This window comes from Poecilia latipinna, unplaced genomic scaffold (assembly GCF_001443285.1).
Source record: "Poecilia latipinna isolate Pla-1442-1.1 unplaced genomic scaffold, P_latipinna-1.0 Scaffold245, whole genome shotgun sequence".
Taxonomy (NCBI): domain Eukaryota; kingdom Metazoa; phylum Chordata; class Actinopteri; order Cyprinodontiformes; family Poeciliidae; genus Poecilia; species Poecilia latipinna.
In genome coordinates, this window is record NW_015112861.1 from 397,491 (window position 1) to 408,261 (window position 10,771).

A 10,771-nucleotide genomic window follows, 5' to 3' on the forward strand; every position below is an offset into this window, starting at 1 on the left:
ACTATATATATATATATATATATATATATATATATATATATATATATATATATATATATAGTGTTTTTTAAAAGAAACATTTGACATTTTTCACTAGGTGTGTCATGAATCCACGTAATATATGAAATTAAATTTTAAAACTGTGCTACTGAAATTTCTGATATTTTAATTTATAGAAAAGCCCTTTTAGTTTGCAAAGCAATGCACACACAGTAAGTCCTTGAGAATTAGGTAAATTCACTATATGCTGTATTTGCAGTGGAGCCTCCAAGTCCGACTCTCCACAGGTTGTTAAGAGCTTACCTAGCATCAGACATTTAATTGCACCATCTTGTTCCTCATGCCTTCACACTCTGTTAACACAAAGATGACATATGACAGAATACAGCTGCGGGGCTTTCATCTGTTCTGCTCTGGCAACCTGGCTTCCATAACGATATGTAAATGAAATGTGCATGCTGTCAGGTGGTGATCCTGGATGGGACTTAGCGCTACATTTGCATGGTCACTTGCCCAAAGAATTAAAGGCTGTGGCAATCATTGAATTTTGTACTTGGACTAAGCTCATTTCTGTTCCAAAAGCTGCAGTCACACTCAAAAGGGCTATTGACCTTCAGAGTCTCGTTTAAACAGTCTGATTTGAAGCTTTTTATTTGTATATTAAGTAAGTTGCAATATTATTCATATTTGTTTAAGAAATCTAACTATGTTTGCTTTGTTTGGAATTCAGCTTTTTGTTTTTGAATTTGAAAAAAATAAGTGACAGCCTAATAAGTACTTTTTGAAATTACAATCAAGTGAAATGATTAAAATCTTTTCACTGCCTAATAATTCTTTATTGCACAAATTGTTTAGGTTTAATATAAGATTTAACAGTTGAAATATTTCCTCAGTAGATTTTGTGGCGTAAACAACAAACAGTAAAGACAGTTTCCCTTGGTTCCTATGAAAGTGAAAGATGCTTGGTGTTGCTTTCGTTGCAGCTTATTTGAATAAAGAAATTCACAACAAATATCACCTCAAGGAGCTTCAATAAATAGCAAACCAGAGTTAATACCAAAATATTTCAAAACTAGCACAAATTCAACTCAGATCAGACCAGATCCGTTCAATACAGTCCATTCAGATGTACATCAAAGTACAAACTATTCAATTCAATCTTAATTATAGGGAGGAAGGGACAGGAAAGAGACACAAAAATACACACTTTTAAATCATATTCCTGGTTAAATCCAAAGTACACAAGAAGTGGCTGCAATAGCTCCAGCAATAAATTTGTCTAGAAAAAAAAATATTCCTAAATCAAAATTAGTACCTAAAAGTAATGGCAGCAGCAGCTCAGCAAATTACGTTTTCCAGGAAAAAGACACAGCTAAACACAGAATCACGGAATACTATCTACAAAAAATAAAAATAAAACAGGACATAAAAGTTATTGGCAGTCCTATTACTGACTATAACCATTTGGTAATAGAGTAGGCAGGAAGTGGAGATTACCAAAGCAAAACGAAATAAAATCACTGGTTCAGAATGACTTTTTATGAAAAGAAATGCATACAAGCAGAGTTTATGGCCATCAACAACCTGTCTAGGAAAGGGACCCCCCGAGGGTGTGTCTTCATGTGGGAATATACTCAGTATTAAAAAATAAAAATAAAATAAGGAAGGAAAATGTACATTTTGAACCATTTTAAAATGTTTAAGATGAATGCATTTAGGATATCTAATCACTGGTTTTCATGGAAATGCTAACAGGTCTCCGACTTTCCTTTCCTCACCCTCACATATTCACCTTCATGAAAACTTTAAAAAGCACAGAAAATCACCACGCTGATTGATTCCTTTATATCTTCACTATCTGAATGCTATAAGCATGTAGCTGTGCGAGCATGCCATATCTTTCATACAGAATGTAATTGCTTCAGCAGCAGAATATATTCAGAGTACTTGTCAGCATGAAAGGTCAATTGTTATCAGATATTATGCGAGAAAGCACAAAGGTAACAGATGACAACCAAGGCAGCATTATGGCACCTTAAGCTGACACCATTTTGGAAACTCTTTAAAACAGAATTGTTTTAGTGGTTTGATGAAAAGTAGTTTGACAAAATTTCTGAAATTCACTTTTAATTTGAACGTATTATTATTATTTATCTAGATAGTCAGTATATTGACTTGTATTAGAACATATGTATGATGTAATAAATATGATGTAATACATTACTCATTGTGTTACATACATTTTGTTTAAATACTAGTAGTAAGATAGAGTTTGTAAAGCAATAGAAGAAGTTAATAAATCTTTTATATTCATGTGGATCCAATCTAAAAAAATGTCATTCTTTTTCTTTTCTTTTTGTACTGTAATTTAAATTCATATTCTAAAACTTTAATGCATAAACTGAAGTGTATTTGTACAAAACAATTAAAAAAACCAGTAGCCAAGAATCATAACGTTGGAGATGTACAGGCTGAAAGATAATGTTATTTAAAATGAATATCCCCAAGCAGCAAGGCGTGAACAGAGGTTGCAACATGAAAAAACTCAAGAGCGATGGGCGTTAATAGATATTTGCTTTAGTGTTTCACAGCTATTATAGAGGTGTGTGTGTGTGTGCGTGTGTGTGAGAGACTGCGATAACTGCAAACATGTAAAGGGAGGGGAAAAAAAGGCAAAAACTGACAGCTGAGGAATATAAAAAAGAAATATAATCAGCACTATGTCAGCAATTTAAATATCACATTAAAATGAGAGAAAACAGCCCAAAAGCTGGGTTTTCAAACAGTTGTCAGAGATGGTATCTGCCTTATTGTACAGATCCGCTAATGCCTGCAATCAGCTTTCTAAAATCCTTTCAGCCACTGTTTAAATGGCAGTTAGCTGTAAAAATCCCGTTTTTATGTTTCTGCATTCATCCTGACAAAGCAAAGCTTCATCAAATTTGAAAGTTACTCAGTCTTTAAATCTAAGCAATGCTATGGTAGTACTCACGGTCAATGCAGAAATGTGTTTGGTCTTAAACTGTGCCGCAGCTCAGCTTAAACGATAAGAAAGTGGTAGATTTCTTTTAAGTTTTCTGAAGAAAATCTAAAATTACTGAATGATGACGTTTCCGACAGAAAATCCGAGAAACAACAAATATTGAAATTTTTATTCATTTATTTTGTCAGGGCCAGTTTTTGTAATTTGCTAATGCAACATTACATTCATTTTTTTTTAGACATGAATAGCCTACTTTTTCATAAACTCTGTAAAAGTGCCAGCCTACAATGTTTACGAAAGTATCAAAAGTATCAAAAAGTTTTTAATCGCTTCACCACCACAAACTTCAATGTAGTTTGTTGATTTATTTTATGTGATAAACCAACAGAAAATAATGTAAACTGTGCACTGTAATAAAGACAATGCATAAATTATAAAAGTAGGCAATGTTTTCATCGAAACCATTCCATTGTTACTCCAGCTGTTTGTTTAGCATCCTAGTGGATGGATTGATGCCCATTACACGCAGGTGGACTCTGTCATTAAGTGACCTCCACAAGCAGCTGGACTGGATTTTATTTTGGTGTTTCAGAGTAAAGGGCAAATAATGAATGTGTAACACTTAGAAATTTGTTGATATTTATGGTTATAGGGTGACAAAACTTAAAATACTCAAATAGCAGAGATATTTTTTGAAATGCATGTTACATTGTAACTAAAATCTTTCTTTCATTTATGATCCCTTTGGGATCTTCAGTCATTAACTAATTAAAGCAACTGTTAAACCAAAGGTTACAGTAAAAGCCCTAATATAGTAATTAAAAGTTCACACCACAAAAGGTTTAGCAACAGACAAAACTACCAAACTTCGCTGAAACTATCAGTAGAAAAAGCTCAGCTGCAATAGAAACCATTTGACATTGTTTTATAAGATTGCTGACATGTCTCCATATTGGTTAACGCTCTAATTGCATGTTTCTGTTGCATTAATTGTCCCTTCCACCTGGTAAAGTCAAGGGTCAGTTGTTATTACCACAAGAAACACGTTTAGCAAGCAACCACTTTAAGTTAAGATGATTTCAGTTACAGTAATTAGCTGAGCAATAGCTGACATGATGTGGGTGGACAGCCCATCTGCTGGTTCCCAAGGAGAAGATGTTGTGTTAGCATTTAGATGATATTCCATTACCCTTTCCACCAATCAAACTCAAGTGCTTTTAGAGAAATCAGGAGTGTAACCTCACCAGTTCAATCACTGAAGCATCCAACTTTGTGCAGTTTAAGCTTTCAAATAAAGTAAAACTGCTTTATTACAATTGAAATGTGTTAGTTGAATACCTTTCTATTAATCTGACTTTCAACTTTATGGAAAGTAATATCATATTAAGTTTTCAGACTTTTTCTGACTACAATTTCTACATACTTATCACATTCTGGACTCTTTAGTAGAAAATATACATTTCCGACCTCAATAATTATTTTTAGGTCTTATATTATATAGGTCTATATAGGTTTCATAAATCAAAAACAACATAGAGCTATCCGTTTTACAATTTCTAAGTCTTGAATCTGCCGTATAACGACTGGGGGTTTCTACAGTAAATACAAGTTATTTAATCAAAATTTGGAAACATTTGTATATTTTATCTATTGGTAAAAATAACATAAAAAGTTTATGTTTTATGTGATATTTTAACTAGACTTATTTTTAAAACCATGTTCAGTTCAACCTGTACTTAAATATGTCTGTTTTAAATTCTCTGTCTGTCCATTTGTGGTTTGGTAAAATCATACGAGTTACAGCTCTGTTCAATGAAAGTGTTTTTCCTGCCTTTTAGTTACTGTGTAAAACACATTCACTGCAAATGACTGTCTTGACCCAGGTGGGAACACAAAAACTAACCAAAAACATATTGGATCTTGAGAGCTAGAATTAACATGGTCTTCTAATTTATATCATACCTGCATGAAAGTCAACCCCCACAGCAAACAGAGTCCCTGTGATGGGCATGAGGGCTTCACTGTTGTCATTCGGGTCTAATGCAATTCCACGGATTCCCTCATGGATGGAATACAGTAGAAATGAGTCAACACCTAAAGAATGACAGAAAGACCCATTACAAACCTTTATTAGCTATCACATATATTTAAATATACCTAATCATTTCTGAACTTTGATGTGTGCATCACTAACACACTTTAATGCAATCTTACCTTGAAAGTGATGTGTACCTTAAAGCATTTCTCACCTTCGCAGGATGTACGATCGCTGCGTAGATTATATCCAACAGTGCAGGAACAACTGCGGGTGTTCTCTGAGGTTGGGAAGCAGAGCTGGGAGCATCCTCCATTGTTCACTTGGCACGGATTTCTTCCTGAATGAAAAGCATAACCAGCAAAGGCAAACAGTAAGATATTACAGGTGGATACTTGTGTATATTATGTATATCATTTTATGCCTTCTTACCTTTATGGCCCTCCCTGTCGTACACTTTCATATGGACAACACCACTTGTCTTGTTTCTCAGAATCAAAAAGTTCCGGCCGTCTCTTTTGGTGACTGTCCCCAGCTGTGCTGACTCATCATCAGCCCACCACAGTTTGCCACCTGTAAACATAAATCTCATTTACTGATTGCTCTTATTGGTCTAAGTCAGTTTCCTCAATAGTGTTGCTAGCAATCCATGGAGTTGCTTCTGGTAGGACCATATACAAATAAATTAAAAACATGTACATGGCTTTATTTATGCTTTTTTTTTATTAGTAACACATTAGAGCTCTCTTAAATAACTCAGATTGTAAGTCTGTAAGCTGTTTATAAAAGTCTACAAAAGCACTTTTTGGTAAAAAATAACATTCTAAAGGAAGCTTACCCAAAAGCATAATATCAGAACTCATCAATTATTCGAAGTGCAAGTGTTAAGTTTCATCTTGCACTAAAGTTCCAAATGGATACAGCTTTCATGTCAGAAAGCCATTTAATAATTGATGTATTCTCTGAGCTGATATAAGATTAATGTATAGTATATTCTGTCCCCTGCTATGTTCACTTGCTGGCTGCTGATGACGTGCATTTTTCAGTTGCTTTGAGTCATACTCCCATTGATGCCTAGTTTCTCCTACAGCAGCTTTTCACAAACCTCAACAAAAAAAAAAAAGGGAGTGGGCAAGACAGTGATGTTCAACCCATGTCTACAGATAGATGCCTCTGGCACCGGTTCAATTGAGAACATGCACTTGCAGTTGTTATGCGTCATAATGTTTTAACATCTCTACTCTCACTGGTTGCCTCTGTGTGACAGAAAACAAAGCCCCCTGGGTCTAAGTATCTCGGCCACCAGGAGCTTTGGTGATAAGGGTGTCTCTAAAAAACACGCACACCCACAACAGCCCTCTGACCCTCAGCACACCGAGTCCACCAATGAGTCCTACCTTTTTCCTCAGGACAATTCTGATTTGACAGGAATGCTCAAAATAAAGCAGAAAGTGCCTTAGAGTTAGATGTCTCCTTCTCACTGTATGCTGGACCTTAAGCATTACATAGTGTCATGGAGATGGAGAAAATATGAATGCTTCTGCGAAGGAGTGATGTCTTTATGGGTGGGCAAATTCAAAAAGTGTTTTTAAAACAAGGAAAGAGCCATATTAAAATAAAGAAATCTAAATCAGACACAAAAACCAACCCTGAATGATGAAGCTATCACCACTCTTCTGTGGAGACCTTGAGAAGGTGCAGGAAAACTACTCAGCTAAGCTGTAGCAGCAACCGTTCAGTAAATGACTCCTTTCTTTAATGCAGTGTGATTTACAAGAGCATTTCATTTTATGCTTTTCTCTAATTCAACCAAGCCAAGCAGCACTCTTTGGCACATAACTGAGTGCAGTGGAATATCCTTCAGGATTATTGTTGCAACCAAATTAAAATGAAGAACATTTCTGTGGTTGACACAGTAAATTCTATAGAGATTAGCATCATTTCTTTCCTCTTTAGACTATCCAATCAGGCATTATTTTAACGTCCCACACTTTTTGATTTATCACAAAAACAGCAAAGCAGACAAACACAGAAGCACTCAGAAGAGCAATCCCTCATTGCACTGAGTGCTTGAATGTGAACGCTAACCTTAAAATCGAATGTAGGCCGCATTTCCAAAAATCAGTCAAGTGCACATGAAGAAGAGTGACAGTCTACACGCAGTTTACAAAACATTACGCCCCAGAGGGCATGCTGGCTGAGATTAGCTTTGCACCTTGTGTTAATTTGATGCCGCAGGGACCACTGGCTAGATGTGATTGCTCACTTGTGGCACATCATATTCAATTTCCACTTCAACGGCTTGTTTGATCAAAGACAGGCCAAGGCTGATGGATCACTCACACCTTCAAAATGGAAGCCCTCAAGGCAATTCAATTATTACAGCGCCTAAAGACCTGCATGGGTTGACCTTGTGTTTCCAGTAGTTCTGTAATTACACCATTTGGCAACCAGCAGGAGACAACATCAAGGTGTGTTTGCAGAGTGAAACAAGAACCCTCCATTAGGACTGAATATTTGACCCTACATTATCACTACTCCATATTGGAGGTTTCTCTTACTGGTTGAATTTGTGCACCACTTCCCCCTTTATCTGAGTATCAAATATCATCAGTAAATCAGAGAATTAACCATTTTTTAAAAAAAAGGCCACCTGCTGAATGAGCCTTTATTAAAACACTGACACGATTCATAATGATAGGTCTGCTCAGTGTGCATCGCTTTAGTCACCACTGAGGACACAATAGTCTCTGTGATGACACGTTATTAGTGACTAAAAACTAGAACTATAGAAGAAGTCCTTTGATGATTACTATGAAGGGGAAGCTGCCTGACCAACTGCAGAGGAGCATAACGCCTAATTGTTCAGCGAAAGTAAAATGATACATGGTTTTCCTATTTTTTTTTAATATATAAATAAAAATCTGAGAAGTGCAAGACATATTCTGCCCCCTTGAATCAATTCTTTTCAGAATCACAGATGCATTGCACTTAAAGCGGCAAATCTCTTTGGATATGTTTTTGCCACCTCTTGAACATTTTGCTCATTCATATTCTAGCCTACTCAGGCCAGGTGGGATGCATCTGTGAACATCAATTTTCAAGCCTTGTCACAGATTCTTTATCGACTGAGTCTGGGCTTTGACTGGAACATTCTAATACGTGAATGTGCTTCGATCTAAATCTCATTGCAGCTCTGACTGTAAATTTAGGCTCGATCTTCTGTTAACCCAATCTCAAGACTTTTGTAGCTTCTAAAAGGGTTTCTTCCAGGACTGCCCTCTATTTAGCTCTGCTCATTTCCCTGTGAACTGTGTTGTCAGATATGTGAAGTGTTAGTTTTTTAGTGCAATATCTTTTCCATTGAACAGTGTTGCGTGGCATATTCGGTTTAGGACATTGTTTTATAACATAACCCTACTTTAAACTCCATATTCCTGGTTCATTCTTATCTTTCTTTCCTTACCAAACTTTGGTAGCCTTCACAAATTGAAGAAAGGAAGCTGAATCCATGAGGAAATTACACTTGAACAAACATGAACATCCATGTATCCATTTTCTTCTACTTTCCAAGTATGTGTTATGTTGTGTTCTCTGATAACATGACTGTGGACTGTGATTAAATGTGAAAAAATTAAACAGGTGTGAATACTTTTGTAAGGCATTATTTATATGTAAATAAAATAAGAGTGTTCCTTTTTGTCCAGTTCATCCGATTTCAGCTGGACTAACCAGCAGGCTGTTACAATAGCATTTCTGAATTCAGCTGAAAACGTTGTATTTCTGCATGTCCCTGATCTGTTGGACATCTTTGGCCTAAAATCTTGCATCCACCTGGCATCCATGACACCCACCTGCTCCTTTAGCCAGTACAGCAACTGGCATCTATGGACAGTGGCGCAACTGCACATTATTCAGGTGGATGCGAAAACATAAATCAAAAGAAGTGACAGGACTTTGCCACTCAATCTTTTTTAAGTACAAAAATAATATTTCATCAAATGTTTTATCTCATTACACATTATGAAATGATAAATAAATCACTTAGTCATTTGATACATTTTTATGGCAAAGACACAGGGACAGACATTAATGGAAAGCAGAATATGTATAAATTATCTGTGCATCGGAAATTTGTGAAACCTTAACATCTGTTCTGGCTGAGAGAATCCCATTATCCAATCCCAAGACTACTTCCAAAGCTTTTAAATGTGGTTAAATAAGAATCAAATGTGAAATCTTCTGTATATACTCGTGCTGGTAAAAGCAAAACCCAGTGAAATTAATCTTTGTTTTTTCTCAAAAATATTAAAACACAGTCCAGTGCTGATTCTAAGACTACTTAGTTTTCCCTAACATAGGTAAAATTAGTCATTAATTGTGATTGATGGAGACCCGTGGACATCATTCCAGTGTTTTGCTGTACCTGCTTCTGTGAGGGAACCACGCCATTAGTCTCTGTCACCTCATATTCTCGCTCAGATTTGTGAAATGCAATAATGAAGTCTCGAAGGTCCTTCGCTCTCAAGTCTTAGCTGTAAAGAATGCTTATGAAAATGAACCAGCAGATCTGTTTCTTTTTTTTTTTTGTTTTTTTTTTTGTTTTTTGTATTGGAGGTTGCTACCAGCTAATAAAGAGGAAAAATTTAGTTCTGCCATGGCTGTTATTCTGTAACACTGTAATTAATGCAGTCTGCACATACTGACAGTAACCCTCCACACAGGAAGCAAGGGCCTGTCAAGATTAATAGCATACATCGGCGAAGCACAAAGCATCAGCCTGACAACAGTCTTTTATTATTTATAGATGGATCGACAGACAGACAGATATGTGGACAGGCACATTGCGTGTGTAGATGACTTCTACATTGCTCAAATCTTGAGAATTGGGATGTCTCCCGACGAGATGAGATTTCATTTAGCTTGCCAAGACATGCTGTATGACATGCTGAGAAGGTCAGAAGTCTACAAACAGAGAGCATCCAAAGGAACTGTTGCCATGTCGAAAATTACACTTGGTTAGGTGCATCTGAGTGTAAAATTGAATTATCTCAGCCGTGCTGTAAGTGTTCATTTCAATGAGCCCTTGACTTTGGGGTCTTGTTTTTCTTGTGTAAGCGCAATCTGTCTAAACTTTTGTAGGCTCTTAAAAGGTCTAAATGGTAATGTAATTCTCTGGACAACTCGGTTACCTTTGTTTACAGTTGCAATTTATGTTGGCTTAAGTAACATAAACTCATCTTCAAAGCAAATGATTGAGAGGAAAGCGTGTTGTAGGATTCAAGAGAAATAATGTTATACTGTCTTCAAGAAGTAGGCGACAGAACAAGAAGAGATTTCGTTCCACAAACTGAAAAGTGGGATTTCTTCAAAAAAGTCTTAAAAAACCGGTAACATTTTTTTGCAACCACTGTTTTAGCCTTTTGTTCAACATTAAGACTCTATTTGGGAAACTACACAGAGAACCTACTCATTGTTTGCCATGCTATGCTTAACTGCATATTTAATCATAGTATGAAAATGAAATGAATGTCACATGTTATTCTTAATGAGGTCAAGGTTTTAGGCAACAGTTAGTAATCCAAGAGTGGCTTTATGTTAAGCTGCTAATTGAAGACATGCAACCCCATCAGATAATATCACCTCATTATTAGAGGTGTGCCGATCGATCGGTCACCGATCACAATCGGGCCGATTTTCGTGAAAAAGTGCATGATCGGTGATCGGCGATCATTGGCTCTTGTTGCCGATAC

General features: G+C 36.2%; 1 protein-coding gene across 1 annotated transcript in view; it reads right to left on the minus strand.

Annotated features, from left to right (window-relative positions):
• lrp1bb (low density lipoprotein receptor-related protein 1Bb) overlaps positions 1–10,771 on the minus strand; it is a gene marked incomplete at its 5' end in the record, with an annotated part of 155,067 nt that overhangs the window by 115,810 nt on the left and 28,486 nt on the right. Inside the window, 3 exons of the mRNA XM_015032561.1 lie at positions 4,946–5,077; positions 5,233–5,358; positions 5,451–5,591. Coding sequence (XP_014888047.1) covers positions 4,946–5,077; positions 5,233–5,358; positions 5,451–5,591 — 399 coding nt within the window. The remainder of the gene's footprint in view (positions 1–4,945; positions 5,078–5,232; positions 5,359–5,450; positions 5,592–10,771) is intronic.